This window comes from Petaurus breviceps, unplaced genomic scaffold (genome assembly GCF_028583685.1).
Source record: "Petaurus breviceps papuanus isolate PSGF00001 unplaced genomic scaffold, PetGlider_PUasm1.0 90444, whole genome shotgun sequence".
Taxonomy (NCBI): Eukaryota; Metazoa; Chordata; class Mammalia; order Diprotodontia; family Petauridae; genus Petaurus; species Petaurus breviceps.
Window position 1 is genome coordinate 2,173,157 of NW_027187256.1, and position 22,633 is coordinate 2,195,789.

At 37.3% G+C, this 22,633-nt stretch overlaps 1 protein-coding gene and 2 pseudogenes across 1 annotated transcript; all 3 read right to left on the reverse strand.

The window, feature by feature from the left end:
• Positions 1-492: 492 nt before the first annotated feature.
• On the reverse strand, positions 493-7,039 carry LOC138177782 (kelch domain-containing protein 9-like; annotated as a pseudogene).
• A 112-nt stretch (positions 7,040-7,151) lies between these two features.
• LOC138177783 (olfactory receptor 52D1-like) lies at positions 7,152-9,130 on the reverse strand (annotated as a pseudogene).
• Positions 9,131-15,973: 6,843 nt separating this feature from the next.
• Positions 15,974-16,909, reverse strand: LOC138177784 (olfactory receptor 52E4-like). Its single transcript, XM_069108986.1, has one exon. The coding sequence runs from the start codon at positions 16,907-16,909 to the stop codon at positions 15,974-15,976; it is 936 nt and encodes a 311-aa protein (XP_068965087.1).
• Between the last annotated feature and the right edge of the window lie 5,724 nt (positions 16,910-22,633).

The window sequence follows — 22,633 nt, forward strand, 5'->3', positions numbered from 1 at the left end:
ATGGATGCATGATCTAGGTATAAAGGTTGACACTGTAAGCAGTCTCGGAAAACAAGGAATAGTTTACCTGTCAGATTTGTGGAGAGGGAAAGACTTTATGACTAAACAAGAACTAGAGAACATTATAAAATGTAAAATGGATAATTTTGACTACATGAAATTAAAAAGCTTATGTGCAAACAAAGCCAATGTAACCAAGATTAAGAGGGAGGTGGGAAATTGGGAAAGAATCTTTACAACCTATGTCTCTGACAAAGGACTAATTTCTTTTTTTTTTTTTTTTGACTTATAGATTAGCATTTAATGAACAACTGCATAGGTCTGCTAGGATAATGCACTGTGGATTGGATGAACTGAGGGAGCTCATTTCCCTGGTTCAGAAAGATAGTTCCAGCGTATAAACATTTGGACTAGCTGTCCTGCCATCCTCACTAAAGCCCCCAACTAGATAGAGCTGGTCATTCCAGAGGCAGGTTCGATGGCCTACCCGTTTCATACTTCTATCTGCACATGGAAAGTGGAACCATTGTTTCGTAGCTTTGCCTGGATCTGCCCTAGGCCCCAGCGCCCCGCAACTTCGGGCTCGGGGGAGTTGCAGCCCCCGAAGAGCAGGAGCTGGTGGCCGGTGTGCGGGCCGCTGGTGAGGGGTAGCTGGGTGCAGTGGCCAGAGCGAGAGGCCATGTGGCCGCCCTCTTCGCGGTAGCTGCGGGGATGGACAGCTCAGGACTGGCCCCAGCACTGAACGTGCTGGTGAGTGGCGGGGCCTTCCTACCTGTAGGTGCTCGTGGGGGATCCACCCACAGGGTGTAGACGCTCCGTAGTGGCTGCTGGGTGTGGGTGCCGCCCTCGTGGCCAGTCACGAGCAGCTTGTGGTCCCACAGGCAGGTGCAGGTGTGGCTGCTGCCCAGGGCCCACGCCTCCCAGGCCCCGAGCTCCACATCCAAGGCCGCCACGTGCCAGACCCGTCCCAGCCACCCACCACGCAGAGCCAGCAGGCACCATGTGCTGGTGGCTGCACTGGCCCCCAGCCGCCTGCCATTTGCCGGCCGCTGGGTCAAAGGTCACTGCGTCCTCGAGGGTCTCCCACAGGCCCCCACACGCAGGCCTGACCACATAGAACCTATGCCACAGCACAGTGCTGGAGTGGAATGCCAGGAGCGGATCACGAGTCACGGGCCGCCAGGCCCACCCAGGGTGCCCCGCCCAGCCGAAGAACTCATTTCTAAAACATACAGAGAATTGAGTCAAATTTATAAGAGTACAAGTCATTCCCCAATTGATAAATGGTCAAAGGATATGAATAGGCAATTTTCAGAGAAAGAAATTAAAGATATCTATAAGCACATGAAGAAATGCTCTAAATCACTATTGATTAGAGAAATGCGAATCAAAACAACTCTGAGGTACCACATCTCACCTGTCAGATTGGCTAAGATGACAAAACAGGAAAATGACAAATGCTGGAGAGGATGTGGGCAAATTGGAACACTAATGCATTGCTGGTGGAGTTGTGAACTGATACAGCCTTTCTGGAGAGCAATTTGGAATTATGCCCAAAAGGCTGTAAATACTTTCATACCCTTTGACCCAGCAATACCATTTCTAGGGTTGTATCCCAAAGAGATCATAGAAGTGGGAAAAAGACCCATATATACAAAAATATTTATAGCAGCTCTTTTTGTGGTAGAAAAGAATTGGAAATTAAGGGGGTGCCCATCAATTGGGGAATGGCTGAACAAGTTGTTGTATATGCATGTTATAGAATACTATTGTGCTATAAGAAACGAGTAGCAGATGGACTTCATATTTACCTGGAGAGGCTTATATAAACTGATGCTGAGTGAGAAGAGCAGAACCAGGAAAGAAATTGTACACAATTACAGACACAACGTATGTGTGATGACCAACTTTGAATAGACTGGACTCTTCTCAGCTATGCAGTGATATAAGTCAACCCCAAAAGACTCATGATGGAGAGAAATGTGTGCATCCAGAGAAAGAACTGAGTTTATATCCAGATGGAAGCAAAATACCTGATCTTTATCCTTTTCTTGTTTGGTTTTATGTCCTCTTTACCATTTTTCATTCCATCTGATACAATCTGTCTTTATAACCTGACTAATGCATAATGTGAAAGTATTTACAGATCCTGTACTAGACTATATGCCTCCATGGGAGGGTGGGGAGGGAGGGGGACAAAATGTGAAACTCAAAGAATTGTGGAATTGAATCCTATAAACTAAAAGCAAACAAACAAATTAAAAAAAATAATTTAAAAAATAGTAATGGAAAAAAAATGGTAATATTTGACACCCATTCTTGAACATATTCTTAGTGCCACTTTCCATTCCATTGTTTTGGCCTTGCCTGAAGAATCCATATATACGGTCATGTAGAACAGAGGTATTAAATTTGGGCAACAAAAGGTCTTCAAAACTACAGAGTGGACTCAAAACAAATTAAAGTTTCATTAGGTAAATTTTGACAAAAAGCACATCATTTATAATGTTAATCTGCAGTTCTCTAAATCAATATCTGGTAAACAAGAATCCATTTCTATTTGAGATTGGTACCACTGATATAGAGAACCTAAAATGTTTTTTTTTTTTACATTCTTTGTCAAGTACAAAAGGAATGAATTTTCATTAATTAAGATTCTAACAAATAAAAGATACCATCTTTTTTGAAGTACTTTTTTTTTGGGGGGGGGGTCATAGTTGGTGTATTATTTAAATGCTTGGTACTAAACTCAAGAAGATTTTTCCCCAAAAATTCCAACCTAAGTATGAGGAGCTCCTCTACAAAATCATTCAGTATGTCAACATTATTTTTGCAATCTCTTTGACCATTAGATAAGATTTTTAGAGCTTGAATTCAATACAGATTGTCAATGTCTGCAATTTATTTAGCTTTCTTCTTTAAATTTTTAGGTAATTCCAGAATTTTTGCTCTTATTTTATCTTACATAGGTATTACTCAGTTGTTGCAGTTATGCCCAACTCTTCATGACCCTATTTGGGATTTTCTTGGCAATGATATTGCTATATAGGCATATACATGAAATTATTTCTTAATGTCACCCTACATTAGCCTGGGATACACTCTTGTGTGTTTTGGAATTGAGGATATTCTTCAAAAAATTAGTTATTTTTCAACATTATTTTCTTTTTGTATTTTGAGTTCCAAATTATTTTTCTCCCTCCCACTGCCTCCCCTATCTATCCAGGAGGCAAGCGATGTATGAATTATACATGTGAAATTGTATGAAATGTATTTCCATATTAACTATATATTTCTTTAAAAAGCAAGAAAAATAAAGTAAGAAAATTAAACTTCAGATTTCACTTAGAATTCTTTTGTTCTCTCTTTCTGGAGGGGGATATCATCTTTTTTATATTGTATCCTTTGGAATTTTCTTGTGTCACTGCATTAATCAGAGTAGTCAAGTCTTTCACAGTTCATTATCATTACAACATTGATCTTAGTATGTACAATGTTCTCTTGGTTCTGCTAATTTCATTTCATATCAGTTCATGTAAGTCTTCTCAATTTTTTTTCCTCGGAGAGCATTCTTCTTAGCATTTCTTATACAACAATAGTATTCCATCACAATCACATACCATAACTTAAATCATTCTGCTATCAATGAGCACCCCCTTTAACTTTCAATTCCTTGCCCCCACAATAAAGAACTACTTACTATAAATATTTGTGTATATATATGCCATTATCCTTTTTCCTTTGATCTCTCTGGGATAAAAATCTAGTTGTGGCATTGTTGGCTCAAATGGTGTGCACACTTTTATAGTCATTGGGCACAGTTCCAAATTATATTCCATAATGATTGGACCAGTTTGCTACTCTACCAACAGTTTATTAGTACCTATATTCCCCTTATTCCCTCCAACACTTTTTTTGATTTCTTACAGGTGTGAAGTAGTAACTCAGAGTTGTTTCAATTTGATTTTATCTAATCAATAGTGATTTACCTCTGGAATTTAGCTATAATTTTCCTGGGATTGTTCATTTTAGATCTCTTTTATGAGATGATTGATGAATTCTTTCAATTTCAGTTTTACCCTCTGGATCTAAGATATGATGGCATTTTTCCTTAATCATTTCTTGAAATATAATGTCTAGGCTCTTTCTTTAATCATGTATTTCAGTTAATCCAATAATTCACTTGTTTTTTTCTGATGAGATATTTCATATTTTCTTTTTTTTAATTTTTTTTTCTTCTTGGCTGTTTGTTTTTTTTTTTAATGTTTCATGGAATGACTAGATTCCATTTGTCCAAATTTTAACGTTTAATACATTATTTTCTCCATTGAGCATTTGTACCTTACCCCCCCCATTTGAACAAATTAACTTTTTAAGGATTTTTTAAAGAGAACTATTTAGTGTAACAAAGCTAGTAAGTTTCTGAAGCAAGATTTTAACCCAAGTTTTCCTGACAGTAATCTTCTACACTATATTCTACACAGCTAGCTACACTTGGAGCATCTGACATTGATCAGATTCAGAGCACATCTGATTTCCATAAGAGATATTTGTGCTGAGCTCACAAAAGAAGGATTGAAGGGTTGTGAAACAAAGTGAAAAGTTGAGACTAATAGACTTTCTAAATTCACCTGCTCCCTAAACTAATTTGTTTTAGATTGGGTGAAAATCAGAGAACATTAAGGAATGGAATCCAGGATGAGAAGGTATTTGGAAAAGAGCCTTGAGTGTCCATGGATTCTATTAAAGGTTTTAGCTAATTCTAGAATCTCTGGGTCATCTCCAGGTGAGATATATTCTTATCTAAGTTAAAATAAGCATGAGCCTATGTGATCTGTTCACTATGAACAGATAAATGGAAAGGTGACATCCTTTCCTTTTCTATTTTTAAAGTTAAATTTTATTGATATCTCTTATTTTTCCATCATCTAAATTTCTACATGTAAAACTTCACTTTCTCCAGTCAAATATTAATTTCTTGCAAATATTTTTGGAGGAGGAGGGGAGGCAAGACAATTGGGGTTAAATGACTTGCCCAAGGTCACACACCTAGTAAGTGCCTCAAGTGTCTAAGGCTGGCTTTGAACTCAGGTCCTCCTGACTTCTGAACTAGTGCTCTATTCACTGTGCCACCTAACTGTCCCCCTTGTAAATCTTTTTTAAAGAAAGAGAGAAATTATCGAAAAACTCTGAAAAGATAATTAATATATCAAAAATATGACATGATATGCAATGATCTACATCTATAGATCTCCTCCACCAACTCTGCAAAGGAATCAGGAGAGGTATCTTCTAACATCTCTTCTGGGGAGCTAAACATTTTTTTTGTAATTTGTCAATGAATACTTTTTTGTTCTTTTATCATGATTGATCTTTCTATTTATATAATTATAGTTATTATGTATATTGTTTTCTTTTATCTCTTTACTTCACTTTGCATCAATTCATGAAAGCCTTTCCCTATTCTATGGAGTTAGGGGGTTTTGAACATGCATATTTCTATTAGATTTGGAAATGGAAGGAGAAAAAGGGGCTTCCAGTGGAAACAGTCAGAGCAAAGAAGTCAGTACTTTAAATACCTCTTCCAATAGATACTTAAGGCCAATATAAATCAACTCAAATTCATTCCATATATAATTATTAAATATCTACTATGTCCAATTTGACACTGTGACACAATAACCCCAATAACTAAATCAATAGACTGTGTTTATTAACATGATGTCATGAATCAGGATGGTAATAATCCCATTGGAATATCGCACCTCCAAAATTTAGGAAAGAACTCAGTTGGATGTAAATCACTTGATTAGTGAAGAAAGCTAATAGTCTCATGCAATATTGTGAAAAATTTTGGAACTGCTGCCTCAGTGAGTTATGAAGACATCCTTCTTTTTATAAGCTTTGGCACAGGTGGAATCTATAACATGGGCAGTGCAAAGGGATGGAATAACCATGGTAACATGATATTGGGTTGAATCTTTGGGAATTCAAGGAACACCTCATTTTGTACTTAAAAACATCATTACTGTCATTGTGATTACTGTCATTGTCATCATCATCATCATCATCATCATCATCACCTGTTTACAATTATGTAAGTGCTTTTCTTTTACAATATTCTTTGCTTATTATAACCCAGTGAAGAAAAAAAGACAACTATTGTTCCCATTTGACATAAATGGTAGAGTGGGGATTATAACCTAGTCCTTTATATATTAAGCCAAATGATGTTACTTCTATACTCAGCAGCATGCCAATGGATGGTTATTTATCAAATCTATGATCATTGTTTTTGGTACACCCAATATTTTGTCTCATGGTCTCCATCATGTGCGGAGAATGGTGCACATAAACCAAACTTGTTAACACTACACTGATTTTTCACACAAAATTATTTTTGAGATCTCTCAAATAATCTGAAGTATTAACTAGAATTTCAAATGCTCTTAAAGATCAATGAGAAGACCTTTCATCAGAAGCCTTACATGATCTCATCAAAAATGGTACCAAACAGTAAAGGTGACAGTTATATTTTACCTCATCCTCTTCCCTAAGACACACCAAGGATACCACCATATAATAATGTCAAAATAAATATCTTAGTTGACTTACATCATGAAAATATAGCATTATATCTCAAATATAATTTATTTATTTAGCTTAAGTGTTACAACCGTCTCACAGTCAGGGGCAGCTGGGCCTTATCCTCTCTGGTACTTCTGCTGCGCAGTTGGCACGTGGACCAGCCATGTTCTCCAAGAATGGAGTCACAAGCCAGGAGAGTCAAAGAGTAGCAAGACTTTATTAGGCAGCTTCTTTTAGCAATCACATCCTAACTCCTAACTCCTCTTTAAGCTTCCCCACTTTTATCCCCCTTCTGCCCCCCTTTCTCCTGAGGCAGAAGTTCCCACTGCACCAAGTGTGAGCTAAGCCCAAGGACACAAATGGAGAGGTAATGTATCTCTTGTTGCGGAACAGAGTGTTACCCACAGAATATCTGAGTCTCCTCCACAGTGTTTGTAAGCAAGGTCGGCATGCACTTATCACTGCAAAGTCAACATATTGTGGGTCTCATGCCTCCAGGGGAACTGAAAGTACACCCCCTAACACTTAAGGGTTAAATCGAACTTATTTTCATTTTAAGTCTTTTAACCTGTGAAAAATTTTAGGAACCTCTCCCATATCTGTTTAATTTTCACTCCATTTTCACCATGGGTGGAACAAGAACATATATATATTGGCAACAAAAATGTGGATTGAAGGAGCAATATGATGTCCAAACCTGTGAGTGAGAAAGGAAACAAAGGCAGGGGTATAATAAATCAACATGACCCATACATGAGAGCCACAGGTGCCTAGTGTTTTAATTCTGGCTTCACTAGAGGGTAGGTGAAACACAGTTTGCAAAATGAGGACATAGAAACAGATAATCAGTATGAAGTCTAGCCCACCTGTAATGAAAGCAACAAATAGGCTGTAAGCTCTAGGGATCTTGGTGGTGGCACAGGCTAGCTTGATCAATCCCACAAACTCATAGTAGATGTGAGGAATGATATTAGTCCTACAGTAGGGAAGTCACCTCAGCATAAATGGATGAGGACCAAGCAGCACAATTCCACAGAGGAGGATAGCCAATCCTAGGCCCTGAATGACAGTAATGGTCAAAATGGTTGAATATCTAAGTGGGTTGCTGTAATGTAATGCCAAGCAAAGGCAACTTCCCAAGGTTCAAAATACCAGCATAGGTGCTCTCAATTTTATTCAGTGAAAAATTAAGAACAGAGAAGATCAAAATATTACATCCTTCAAAATACAGCAATTACTAAGTGTGATTCAATAATCTCCAAGTACTACCCCACCCTTGGACATTAGATTCATTTAATCAATCACAAAGTCCCTCTTCTAAATACTACTCCGCCCCTAGGCTGTAAATTCATTTAGTCCATCATAAAGCCCCTCTTCTCAAATGGAGATTAGTTTCCAATCATCAGTAAAGTACATTCATTTGTTTAATCACAGAGCTCAAAAAGGTCAAAAGTTCCCCACCCTTGGATCACAATTGAATCTACCCCACAGTTAAAACAAGCTTAAGCACAGCATTTAACACCCAAATGGAGGTCTTTTCTTCATCTTGACATGAGGCAAGTTCTCAGCAATCTTTGTTCCTGGGGACACAAAGCTTAGCAAGGCCACAAGATACATTGCCAGTGTCTTCATTAGTTCATTCTCTGTCTGCAGAACAGTCCTAGGACTGCTGATAACACTAGCAAAACCCTCTTCCAGGATTTCTGTATACAACGAGAAAATCCTTCTTCAGGGTTTCTGAACCAACAGCAAGATTCCAAGCCTTCTGCAACAACAGCACTGTCCTTCACCAGTGGACAAATCTGGCAAAACAACATCAAAACAGACAGACAAAGTACCAGCATAACAGCCATGTCTCCTCAGTCCTTGGCAGCTCTGGGTGGCAGCTCTCAAAAGTCCTGGGCAATTCAAAGTGGCCCTAAGCAATCCTCTCAGTCTCTGACTCCAAAAATGCTGCTTCCAAAAAGTTCTTCTGCCTCTCTCTTTTCTTGTGTCTCTCTAAATTTACTCACCAGCTCCTCCCAGTTCAGCCCTCACTTTTCACAGCAACAAGTCCATCCCACAAGTGGGATTCACAAGCTCTGGGTTTTAACACAATCAAATCAAAAACCAAGCCAATACAGGGGGATCTTTAAATTCCATTACTATTACAGTTGCAGATGGCCACGTAGCGGTCAAAAGCCATGGCCAGTATGATCCCAGATTCCATATTGGAAAAAGCATGTATGAGAAATACCTGGCTGAGGCAGGCTTCAAAACAGATTTCTCCATCATTAAACCAGAAGAGACTGAGGATTTTTGGCATGGTGGTGGTGGCAAGAATTAAGTCTGCCACAGAGAGCATGGAGAGGAATAGAAACATGGGTTCATGCAGACTGGGATCAGTTTTAATAATGAAAAGAAGGGTACAGTTCCCCACAAGAGCCAATATATACACCAGACAGAAAGGGATAGATATCAGAGGTGGGCAGATTCTAGTCCTGGGATTCCAAGGAGAAAAAAAGCTGTTCGGCTGAAAATTGGTTGTGTTCATAGCTATCATTATGGTGATCTTGATCCTCCTCCCCTTTATCTCAGCAGAACTCATAAATGTTCCAAATAAAAAGGACTTCAATTAATAGTTCCTGTAATATGCTAGGAAGAAAGGTACAAGTTTAATGATTTTGTTATTCAAGGAAATTTAGGCTTATAACAGCGATTGTTCCCTATTGATTGCCTGAAATAGCTTGCCAAGATTTAGTCTTGCAATTTAATCTTGCCCTTTTATTCTCTACCTCATTCACACTCATTCATTCTGTCATGTAAGTAACTTGTTTTACCTTTATCAGCCAAATTGGGACTTGGCTAATGCTATCCACAGCCAAGGCATCTCCTAGCTTGTTTGTGTTCTCTTCTGCCAAAGATGTCAAAGAATCAAGGACACTGCAAAGATTTCTTACTCTCTTCTTTCTCCTTCAAGCATATGTGTGAGTGAGTGTGTGTGTGTGTATGCATGTATTCATTTTGTGCTGTCCTAAATAATTGGATAACATTTTTTAAGAACTCAACACTGGCCAATCACTATATTTACAATGTAGATGAAGCATATAAAGGTTACAACACTTAAAAGTTCGTCACACAACTTCCCTTTGCTCCATTTTCTTCATCTGTAAAAAGAGAGAGGGTAAAAATATTTTATAGATTCAGAGCTGTAAGTACTTTAAAAGCCCTAGAGCTAACTCCCCATATTTTACAAATGAGAAACGATGAGAAGAGAGAATAAGTGACTTGCCTAGGCCCACACAGAAATCAAGTTGCTGAAGTAGGATTTAAATTAGGTCTTCTTGATTCCAAGCCACTGCACCAACTAGTTATCTCATTGAATATTTCTAAGAATTAAATGTAATGACTTGTAAAGATACATTGTGCTCTAGGGTAGAGAAAGCCACCATTGAAATGAAGAATACCTGTGTTCAAGTTTTGCCTCACTGACTTTGACTATATTTGCCTCATGAAGTATAAATAAAGAAAAGGGAATATTTAATTTTTGAGGGATAGGAAAGGATAGAATACTCTCAGTTTATCTTAACTCCATCAACTAGGACTTTAATACCTGAGGAAAAAGACATTTTCTCTTTAATAATTACCTTGTATATTCAGCACATAAAGGGAAGAGATCTCCATCTCTTAGTCCTTAGTCAGCCTTCTTAGATCTTCAGAAGAAATTTTGGCAATTTAGAACTGATGAGACAGCCCTAGCTTGCTTTTGGCAGTAGCATTTTTTAGACCAGCTTCGAAAGGTGGTATGACTGGACTAGGTTTTTTCCTCTCCCCTAAGTCTATGCTACTACCCTGATTCCTCCCATCTATACTTATAGAAAATTTGAGACTTTTTCCCCCTACGATAGCCATCCCTGTCTTAAATTAAGACTTACTACTATCATTGCAACTCTTCCTATTTATAACACCTAAGAAAAGAAGCCTTTTTCCTTGGGGAAACTATCTCCAGGGAAACTATGCCAGCAATAGCAATGGGAAAAAAACAGTTTATTCTCTTCTATTCTTATTTCTTCTGAGTCTCTGGGATGTCTCTGTAGCACTAGAATTTTGTCCCAGATCCCAGTCAACGTGAGCTACTTGGGATTCTATTCAATGAAAAGAAAAAAAATCTGGAAACTCTGAGTCAAGCAACTGAAAGTCCAATGTGTGCTCCTAGGAACTAAGATCATCATCACAATGATGCTCAAACATCCTTTAAGTAAAACTACACAAGTTCAACCTGCATCCTAATACATCTTTTACAAAATAATCAATCACTGTATAAACCTAAATATGATTTTGATGAAAACTGAAAATTAATATATAAAATTAGTGTAGCAATTTTTCCCAGGATGTTTCTAACAGAAATCCAACCAAAAGAAAGAGAAGAAAAATAAAATGATAGTACAATAATGACTAATATCTATATAGAACTTAGACAAAGTGTTTTAATTATTTCATTTGTGTTATCCTTAAGATTATGTTACTAATATGATGATCTTTCATTGAAATATAAAAGTACACTGGGAAAAGGGTAGAATGTTTTCCTGTGAATCATAAGGAAGGAGAAGAAATGCCAAGAAGTCAATAAGATCCTATAATTGCAAGAGAGAGTTAATCACCAGATGCCATGTAACTTCCTAGGTATTTGCTGGAAATTATACTTAAGGTATTATGAATAATACCCACTTTTGTGTCATTAGATTTGTTATCGTTGTCATGATCATTTCCTATCTCAAAATAATTGAAGAAAAACCCCACTGTGTGGATCCAAAACCCCTCTGTGTTTTGTGGAGACAGGCTGCCTCTTTTGCAGACTCTATCTCTTTCTTTTACATTTAGGTAGTACAATAGATAAAGTCCTGGAGCTGGATTCTAAAAGACTAGACTGCAAATTCAGCCTCAAACACTGGCTGTGTATGTGACTGTGAATAAGTGACTTAACTTCTACCTGCTTCAGTTTCCTCATCTGTAAAATGAGGAAAACAATAACATCTACATCTCAGCATAGTTGTGAGCATCAAATATATTTATGATCAAGTCAGAGATACTTCTAAAATTTAGTAAATCTGAAATCAGAATATCAGTGTTATCTGTTTTTTTCTGCCTGGTAACCCTAGTCTTTTCTGTAAAGTGCTGAACATACTTAGCCTATACACCGTCCTGATTGAATAAGAAACATCATTGTTTAATACAAAGTTTTATGCTGTGATAACAAAAATTGGAAATGGTTCTGATGTTTCTGAGCTAGACCCCTTCCCTCACCATTAAACTCATATTCTTTGTGATTTTGATCACTGTTGAACTATAATTCATCAAATTATTTCCAGTTCTGTATCCTAAGCACTGAACATGCAAACGCAGCACTTACATTCATACACACACGCATGTACAGATATACACAACCATACAGATAGATGTGTTTATGCAACTAAGTGGATAGAATGCAGAGCCTAGTGTCAGGAAGACTCATCTTCATCCATTCAAATCCAGCCTCAGACACTTACTAACTGTGTGACTCTGGATAAATCACTTAACCCTGATTGCCTCAGTTTCCTCATTTGTAAAAAGATCTGGAGATGTAAAAAGTAAACTACTACAGTACTTCTACCAAATGGGATCATAAAGAGTTAGACATGACCAAAATGAATGATATGTAGATGAATAAAAATAAGATATGAACAAAAAAACATGGCATCATGGCTTTAAGGTGGAAATAACACTTTGAGGAATTAGGAAGGATATCATGGAGATGTTCCTTCAATTCAGCCTAGAAGAAAGCAAGGTGTCAAAAGAGATGTAGGTGAAGAGGGAAAATATTCCATCTATTGGTAACAGTTTGTACGAAGGCATGGATAAAACAGATGGAATATCATGGGGAATATCAAGTAGTCTAGCTTGATTAGAGCCTAAAGTAGGTCTATTGGAGTCAAGCTTAGTCACTCTGGAAATATAGGCTTGAACTATATTGTATGGGCCTAAAATGCTAAACAAAGGAGTTTATCATATTCTAAAGGCAATGGAAAGTCAACAAACCTTTGAATCTGCTTAAGCAGAAGAACAGGATAATCAGATCTATGGAGATAGAATATCAGCTCGGCTGCTGTGTATAGGAAAAAATAGAAAAAAGAGGGGCGGCTAGGTGGCACAGTGAATAGAGCACTGGACCTGGAGTCAGAAGGACCTGAATTCAAATCTGGCCTCAGACACTTAATACTTACTAGCCATGTGACCTTGGGCAGGTCACTTTACCTCAACTGCTTTTCCAGAGAGAGAGAGAGAGAACACCTGGGTACAGGAAGACTAGTTAGGAGACTGTTGTTATCTTCTGTATGAAAGGTCAAGGAAATCTGTACCTCAATAGTTATGGGCGGGAGCATATAAAAGGAGAATTAATGGAAAGATATGTTCTCAGAGGGACATGAGTTCAGGATGATAAATGAAAACTTTTCTGTAAAAGGGTCTGCCACCAAGGCTGTCCCCTAAGGTCCATCATTACTGAGATAATTGTAAAAAGAAGCTGTTAGAAGTCATAGCTAGCAACAGGACAAGGAAAAAACAAAACAGAACAATGGATTATCAGTCCATGTCCAGTGCACCTAAAAACAAGTCATTTAGATGATGCAGTGTGAAGAGAACAGGTGGATTCAGGAAAACTTGGGTTCAGCTCTGGCCACAGACACTAGCTATATGACATTGAGCAAGCCATTTAATAGCTCTGTGATTCAGTTTCTTCAACTACGCAGTCTGCATCATAATAGCACTTATTTTCCAGGGTTGTTGTGAGGATCAAATTTATATCCATTATACCCATATAAATATATCTACTTTACAGTTGAGGAAACTGAGGCAGATAGAGTTTAAGAGACTCATCTAGGGTCACACAGCTAGTTAGTATCTGAAATGAGATTCTAAGTCAGGTTTTCCTGACACCAGTCTTGTGCTTTATATGCTGTACTGTACATTGATCAGATCCAGGACACAACTTATTTTGCTTAACAGACACTTGGTCTGAACTCACAAAAAAAGGAATGGGAGCTTGTGGGGAAAAGTGAGAAACTGAGCCTAATGGTAGACATTCTAGATTCACCTGCTACATAAACTAATTGATTTTAGATTGGGTGTTGAGTCTGGAGCAGAAGAACATTAAAGAATGGAATCCAGGATGGAAAGGTACTGGGAAAAGAGCCTTGAGTGTCCATGGATACCATTATAACTGCCTTGTTCTATTCTTTTGGCTAATTCTAGAATCTTTGTCACCTCCAGGTAGATATATCTTTGCCTAGGTTTAAAAAAAGAAGGATGAGTTTATATGATCTGTTAATTTTGAACAGGTAAATGAAAAGATACCACCATTTCCACTTTTATTTTTTTCAATTATGTTTTATTGATATATCTTATTTTTATATCACCTAAAGTTCTCCATATAGATCTTCCCTTCCCCTTGTCAGAGAGCAATTCCTTATAACTGCATGTAAGGAAAAAGAGAAATCAGGGAAAAACTCAGAAAAATTAATCAATACATCAAAAAATATGAAACAATATGCAATATTCTGCATCTTTAGATCTCTTCCCTCACCCCTGCAAATGAGTCAGAGGAGGTGTTGTCTAGAATCTCTTCTTTAGAGCCAAATTTTTCTTTATAATTTTGCAATGTTTACTTTACTGTTTTCATAATGGCTAATCTTTCCATTTATATTGTTGTAGTCATCATGTGTATTGTTTTCTTGTCTGTCTTCACTTTGCATCTATTTATTTAAGCCTTCTCCTGCTATTCTGTTGAGTTTGCAGATTTTTGAACATGCATATTTCTCTAGGAATTGGAAATAGAAGGAGAAAAGAGTGTGTGGGTGTGGCGGGGGGAAGGTTCAGGGAAACCAGTCAGAGCAAAGAAACCATACCTAAAATCTCTCTTCAAATAGATCCTTTCACTGACAGAAGTACTAGATGCTTGAGATGGTACAAGGTACAATTAGGCATAAGGAAGTTCTGGTAGCTTTAGCATACTTAAGGCTGATATACATCAATTTAAATTAACTCCACCTATATTTATTAAATGCCTACTATGTCCAAGTCAAGATTGTGACAAAATAGTACCAATAACCAACTAAATAGACTGTGTTTAAGGACATAATGTCATGAACCAAGATAAAAATAAGCCCATTCGAATCCACTCCCCTCCAAAATGTAGGAAAGAACTGTATTGGATATGAATTGATTGATTAGTGAAAAGAGCCACCAGTATCATGCAGTATTAAAAGAGATTCTTGAACTGCTGCTTCAGGGAGAAATGAAAAAGACATCCTTTTATTTATGAGCTTTGGTAGACGTGGAATCTATAACAGGCAGCACTAATATATGGAAGAACCATGGTAACATGAGCTAGGATTTTATATTTTGGTAGTCAAGGAGCCCCTCATTTTTTGCCTAAAGAACATCATTATCATCACCATCATCATCATCATCACCTGTTCACCTTTATATAATACATTCCTTCTACAAAATACTTTGCTTATTAAAACCCAGTGAGGAAAAATAAGTACCATTGTTCCCATTTGACATAAATGGTAAAGATAATAACCTAGCTCTTTATATATTAAGCCAAATGCTGTTACTGCTACACTAAGCTGAATGCTTTTGGATGGGAATAGGTCTATGACCAATGCTTACAGTACACCCAATATTTTACCTCACAATCTCCATCATGTGCTGAGGTAGGTACACATAATCCATATACTTCTTCACACTATACTGATTTTTCACACAAAATTAATTTTGAGATCTATGGAATAATTTGACCTTTTAACTAGAATTTCAATTTATCATGCCACCTTGGGGGAGGAGGTGAGCAGAGTGAGGGGTAAAAAAAACTGGAACTCAAAAACTTGTAGAACTTAATGTTGGAAACTAAAAGTAAATTTATTTATTTATTTATTTTTAAAGCAATCGGGGTTAAGTAACTTGCTCAAGGTTACACGGCCAGTTATTTTCTGGGTGTGGTGCTGAGTATCTGAGAAAGTACATAAATTTGGAAGAAAAAAAATGATCAATGAGAGAACAATTCATGTGGAACGTTAGGTGATCTCCTCAATAAGGGAATCTCCTCAACCAGACAATAATGGTAACAGTTATATTTTGATCCATTTTCTTCTACAAAGTACTCCAAGGATGCCACCATCTGTTATCAACATAATTATCTTAGATAAAATGTGGTGGCAAACTTGAATTTCTTTACCCTGAGCCAGAATTTTCCCCCTAAATTTTCCAAAGGAATTTGTCCTAAGTTTACATCATGACAAAATGATATTTTTGTTATAATATCATTTGTTTATTTAGTTGATCTTACTTATCTTCACTTTTGAGTTTTTCAACCTGTGAAAAATTTGAGGAACCTCTCCCGTATCTGTTTAGTTTTCACTCCATAGATTATGGGGTTCACCATGGGTGGAACAATGACATAAATATTGGCCACAAAAATATGAATGGAAGGAGCAATACTGTGTCCAAACCTGTGAGTGAGAAAGGAAAAGTAGGCAGGGGTATAGGAAATCAATATGACCCATACATGAGAGCCACAGGTGCCTAGTGTCTTAATTCTGGCTTCACTAGAAGGTAAGCGAAACACAGTGCGCAGAATGAGAATGTAGGAACAGATAATCAGTATGAAGTCTAGCCCACCTGTAATGAAAGCAACAAATAGGCTGTAAGCTCTAGGGATCTTTGTGGTGGCACAGGCTAGCTTGATCAATCCCATAAACTCACAATAGGTGTGAGGGATGATATTAGTCCTACAGTAGGGGAGCCACCTCAGCATAAATGGATGAGGACCAAGCAGCACAATTCCACGGAGGAGGATAGCCAATCCTAGGCCCTGAATGACAGTAATGGTCAAAATGGTTGAATGTCTAAGTGGGTTGCAGATGGCCACATAGCGGTCAAAAGCCATGGCCAGTATGATCCCAGATTCCATATTGGACAAAGCATGTATGAGAAATACCTGGGTGAGGCAGGCTTCAAAGTAGATTTCTCCATCATTAAACCAGAAGAGACTGAGCATTTTTGGCATGGTGGTGGTGGTAAGCATTAGGTCTGCCACAGAGAGCATGGAAAGGAATAGAAACATGGGTTCATGCAGACTGGGATCAGTTTTAATAATGAAAAGAAGGGTACAGTTCCCCACAAGAGCCAATATATATACCAAGCAGAAAGGGATAGATATCCAGATGTGGGCAGATTCTAGTCCTGGGATTCCAAGGAGAAAAAAGCTGGTTGGATGAAGATTTGTTCTGTTGATAGCCATCATTATGGGGATCTTGGATCCTCCTCACTTCTATCTCAGCAGAACTCATAAATGCTCTGAGAAAAAGAAGACTTCAATTAACAATTCCTGTTATATGCTTGTAGGGGATTATAGCTTTAATGATTCAGTTTTTGAAGTAAATTTGGCACCCTAACAGAGATTGTTCCCAATTTATTCCCTTAAATAGCTTGCCATGACTCATTCTTACAGTTTAATTCTGTGCCCTGATCCCCTCTGCCTCATTCAGACTCATTCATTCTGCCTTGTAAGTAACTTGTTTTCTCTTCATAAGCCAAACTGGAGCTTGACTGATGCTGTCCACTGCCAAGGTATCATCTAGCTTGTCTGGTTCTCTACTACCAAAGATGTCAAATAATCAAGGCTACTGGAAAGATTTCTTACTCTTCTTTCTCCTTCTGGGATCCAAGATAAAAGATAGGCTTTCTTTTGATGCTGTTCTATATAATTAGATAGCATGTTTGTTCAGAACTCAGTACCTTCCCATCTCTACATTTACAATGCAATTGAAGCATATAAAGGTTATAAAAGCTAAAGTTAGTAACACAACTTCTCTTTGCTCCATTTTCTTCATCTGTAAAAAGAGAGGCAAAAATATTTCATATATTCAGAGCTACACTTTCTTCACTTCAAATAGTCATGCAGGGTAAAATCACTCAAATGGCACTGCTCATAATCACTAATATTTTTGTAGTGTTCTGCCAAATATTCTCAAGCTATATATTCCTTTTGAAAAAATCACTTTGTCTTTCTTCTTCCAACAAATTTTCTGCTTTTTCCAATTCCAGCTTATTTCATGCCAATTCCATGCCAATTATTCTATGCCAGCTAATATTCCTTACTTAATAGATCTCAGAATCAGAGATTTAGGGATTACTTTACCAACCTCCTCTTTATTAAAGTGAGGAAAATGGCACCACGTGGGTGAGGTAAGGTGAGGTGTGCAAGGTCACAGTAATGTGACTTACATAGCCTCAATCCAAACTTAGGTCTTTTCATTCCAAATTAATTTCTCTTTCAAATACATGATGAGTCCATCTACACAAATTATCCGTCTATCATAGAATGACTGATTGAATCATCCATAGTGAGAGCAGAAAAGTACTTTGTAGTCATCAAACAAATTTTCTAATCTTTATAGATTGGTAAATTGACATTGGTAAATTTATCATTACCAAGAACTGTGAAAGCCATGGTTTCATGATTCTTTCACCTACAGGTCTTATTTTCATAGTTTGACTACAAATAAAAGCAGCAACTACATCTTTTCCTTTTGTCCACATCACCTCTGACACGACTGGGAATGATTGATGTACTCAGTTATGGACTAGCATATAGCTGGAACCACACTCATTAGTATGCCACACTCATTGAACGTCACCTAATTAGGACAAACAGAAGATTTGACATAGACGTCCAAGTGCAAATGAACTCAATTTAAACTTTGATAGTAAAAAGACTTTGAGGAAATTGACAGGGTGTCTTAAATCACTGTTTCTCACTAAAGAAAAAGAAACAGCAGCAACAAGTCAGACTGACTTAGTAGCGTTTCATAGTTACTCATAAAGTCTCTCTGTGTAAAGATACTCCACTAGATTGGAACCCAGATCACTGACTTTGATCCAACATTTTACCTCAGGAAGGAAAATAAAGAAAAGGGGCTATTTAGTTTGGGAGGGATGGGAAAAGATAGGATACTCACAGTTTATCTTCTCTCCATCATTCCCAGTATCTAGGGTTGTAATACCTGAGTAAAAGATGCAATTGAATTTTTTCTTAATAATTACCTTGTGTAATCAGGGCATAAAGGGAGGAGATCTCAGTCTCTTTAGGCAGCCTTCCTTAGATCTTCAAAGGAGATCATTGAGATTTTGAACTGATAAGACAGCCTATCTTGCTTTTGGTAGCAGCATTTTTTTTCAGACCGGCTTCCAAAGGTTGTATGGCTGGGCTAGGTTTATTCTTCTCCCTGAAGTCTGTGCTACTATCCCAGTTCTTCCCATCTCTGCTTATGGAAACACAAGGCTTTTTTTCCCTGCAATAGCCATCCTTTTCTTTGACCGAGACTTACTACTGTCATTGCAAGTCTTTTTGCTATAGATGACACAAAAAAATAAGAAGCCTTTTTCCTTGGGGAAACTATCTCCAGAGAATACTACTGGCAGCAATAGGAAAAAGTAGTTTATTCCCTTTTGTTCCTATTGGGGAAATGGGCCTCTGAAATTTCTCAGCAACACTGGAATTTCCTCCCAAACCCCAGTCAAGATGAGTTACCTGGGATTCTGTTCAATAAAATCAAACAAATAAAAAACAACAAAACAAATGGACAACAACAACAACAACAAAAAAGACAGCTCTGAAAGTCAAGCAGCTGAGATGCCAATGTGTGCTCCCACGAATTAGGACTGAGATCATCATCATAACAATAAGCAAACATCTTTTAGGTAAAACTACACAAGGTGAACCTGCATCCTAACACTTCATTTACAAAATAATGAATCGCTGTATACACCTGCAAATGATTTTTATGAACACTGAAAATTAATATTTAAGATTAGTATAGTAATTTTCTCCAGGAAGTTTCTATCAGAAATCTAAGCAAAATAAAGATAAGAAAAATAAAATTATTATACAATAATGACTAATATGTGTATATATAGAATTTAAGGTTAGAAAAAGGTGTTTAAATTGTTTCATTTGCCTGATCCCTAGTATCATGTTACTGGCATGATGACCTTCCATTGCAATGAAAAGGTACACTGGGAAAAGAATAGAATGTTTTCCTGTGTATCATAAGGAAGAAGAAGAAATGGCAAGAAGTCAATAGATCTTATAAATGCAAGTGAGGGCTAATCACCAGATGCCATGTAACTTCCTAGATAGTTGCTAGAAATTGTACTTTTGGTATTATCCATAATACCCACTTTTATGTCATTAAATTTGATATCATTATCATGATCATTCCTTATCTCAAAATTATTGAAAAAAAACCCCACTGTGTGGATCCAAAACCCTTCTGTGTTTTGTGGAGGCAGGTTGCCTCTTTTGCAGACTCTGTCTCTTTCTTTTACATTTAGGTAGTACAGTAGTTAAAGTCCTGAAGCTCGATTCTGAAAGACTAGAATGCAAATCCAGCCTCAAAAGGCTATGTATGTAACCTTGAACAAGGGACTTAACTTCTACCTCATCTGTAAAATGAGGAAAACAATAACATGTACATCTCAGCATTGTTGTGAGGATCAAAAATATTTACATTCAAATCAAAGAGACTTATAAAGTTTTGTAAATCTGAAATCACAGTATCAGTTTTAGCTGTTTTTCTGTTTGGTAACCCCAGTGTTTTCTGTAAAGTGTTGAACATACTTATTCCATGAGTGAACCATCCTGATTGAGTAGAAAGCATCATTTTTTATTACAAAGTTTTCTTTTCTGTGACTTCAAAAATTGGAAATGATTCTGATATTTTTAAACTAGACCCCTTGTCTCCCTACAAAACCCCTATTTTTAGTGATTTTGATCATTATCTATTCAGCTATTATTCATCTTATAATTTTCCAGTGCTGTATCATAAGCACTAGATATACAAATACAATACACACATTCATAAACATATATCTATATATGTATACATAGATACATATGTATGTATATATAGATATATACATGTGTGTATGTGTATATAGGTATGCAATCAAGTGACACAATGGATAAAGTGCCCAGACTAATGTCAGGCAGACTCATCTTCATGAGATCAAACCCAGCTTCAGACACATATTAATTGTGTGGCTCTGGACAAGTCACTTCACCCTATTTGCCTCAGTTTTCTCATCTATAAAATGACCTAGAGAAGGAAATTAGCAAACTATTCCAGTATTTCTGCCAAGAAAACCCCAAATGGGATTGCAAAGAGTCAGACATGACTGAAATAACTCAACAACAAAATATGTGTATATACAGGCAACACATAAATATGTACATATATACATAAATACATACATATGCACATTCATAAAAGTGAGATATCTTCTAAACTCAGGGAAGTTGCATTATATGGGGAGATGAATATAAATAAAATATGATATGAACAGAATAAATGCAGTATGATTTTGAGAGGGCAATAACAGTTTGGGGGATCAGGAAAGATGTCATGATTGAGATGTTCCTTGAATTCAGCCTAGAAGAGAGCAATGTGTCAAAAGAGATGTAGGGGAGGAGGGAAATTATTACATACATGAATAACAATATACAAAGGCATGGATATAGGAGATGGAATATCATATATGGGAAACATCAATTAGATAAGCTTGATTGGAACCTAAAGTAAGTCTATTGGAGTCATGCCTAGTCAGTCTGGAAATATAGGCCAAAACTAGATTATGAAGACCTAAAATGCCAAAAGGAAGAGTTTATCATATCCTAAAGGCAACAGAAAACCAGTAAACTTTTGAATCTGCTTAAGCAGAGAAGCGACATAATTAGATCTATGTTTATAGAATGTCAACTTGGCTGCTGCATATAGGAAAAATGTAAAAGAGAACATTTTGGTACAGGGAGACCAGTTAGGAGGCTGTTGTAACCTTCTGGATGAGGAGTCATGAAAATCTGTACCTGAATAGTAGGAGTATATAAAGGGAGATTGGTGGAAAGATATGTAGTCAGAAACACATGAGATCAGGATGACAACTGAAAACGTTTTTGTAAAATGGTTTGCCACCAAGGCTGTCCCTTAAGGTCCATTGGTGATGAGTAATTTCAAGAAGAAGCTGTGAGCAGTCAAAGCTAGAAACAGGACAAGAAAAAACAAGCGTGAGGATATGAATCAGTCTATGGTCCTGAGGACAAGTCATCTTGGCAGTGCAGTGGATAAAGAGCTAGAGGTGAATTCAGGAAAACTTGGGTTCAGCTGTGGCCACAGACACTAGCTATGCAACGCTGGGCAGGTCATCCAACTGCTCTGTGCCTCAGTTTCCTCATCTACAAAGTCTGGAACATAATAGCACCTATTTCCCAGGATTGTTGTGAGGATCAAAAGAGATGTTTGTAAAATGCTTAGCCCAGTGCCTTGTATATACAAGCACTTAACTGCTTGTTCCCTTCTCTCCTTTCCCTTTCCTCTATATGCCATAGCTCCCTTCCCCAAATATAAGTTATTTGAATGCTGGAACGGTTATATTCCTTTTTGCTTTTGTATTCCTAGAGCCTAATGCAGTACTATGAGGTTAGATTTTTTTGGTAGGATTTTTTTTTCATCTTAATAAGTGACTTTTTATCTAAGGAATTCCTAATATCGAAACTCCAACTTATAGACCAATGAGGCTACTGTAGTAATCCAGATGAGAGGTGATAAAGGAGAGCATGTGAAAACAAAGAAGAGAATTTGTTTCTTAATAATTTCATGGAAAAGGTGAAAGAGAGAAGAATATAGGATGACTGAGGTTATAAATATGCTTAAGATAAAGGTTTTTGGTGTCTTCAACAGAATCAAGAATTTTTCGAGGGGGTGGCTAAGTGGCACAGTGAATAGAGCACTAGCCCTGGAGTCAGGAGGACCTGAGTTCAAATCTGATCTCTTACTTACACACTTACTAGTCGTGTGACCTTGGGCAACTCACTTAACCCCAATTGCCCTGCCCTCTCCCCTCCAAAAAGCGAAAAAAAAAAATTAAAAATATATTTGGAGGAGGGGGGATTTAAAGGGAAACGTGATGA

Excerpts from the sequence above, each read along its gene's own strand:
- LOC138177784 (XM_069108986.1), bottom strand. The coding sequence starts at position 16,909 with ATGATGGCTATCAACAGAACAAATCTTCATCCAACCAGCTTTTTTCTC.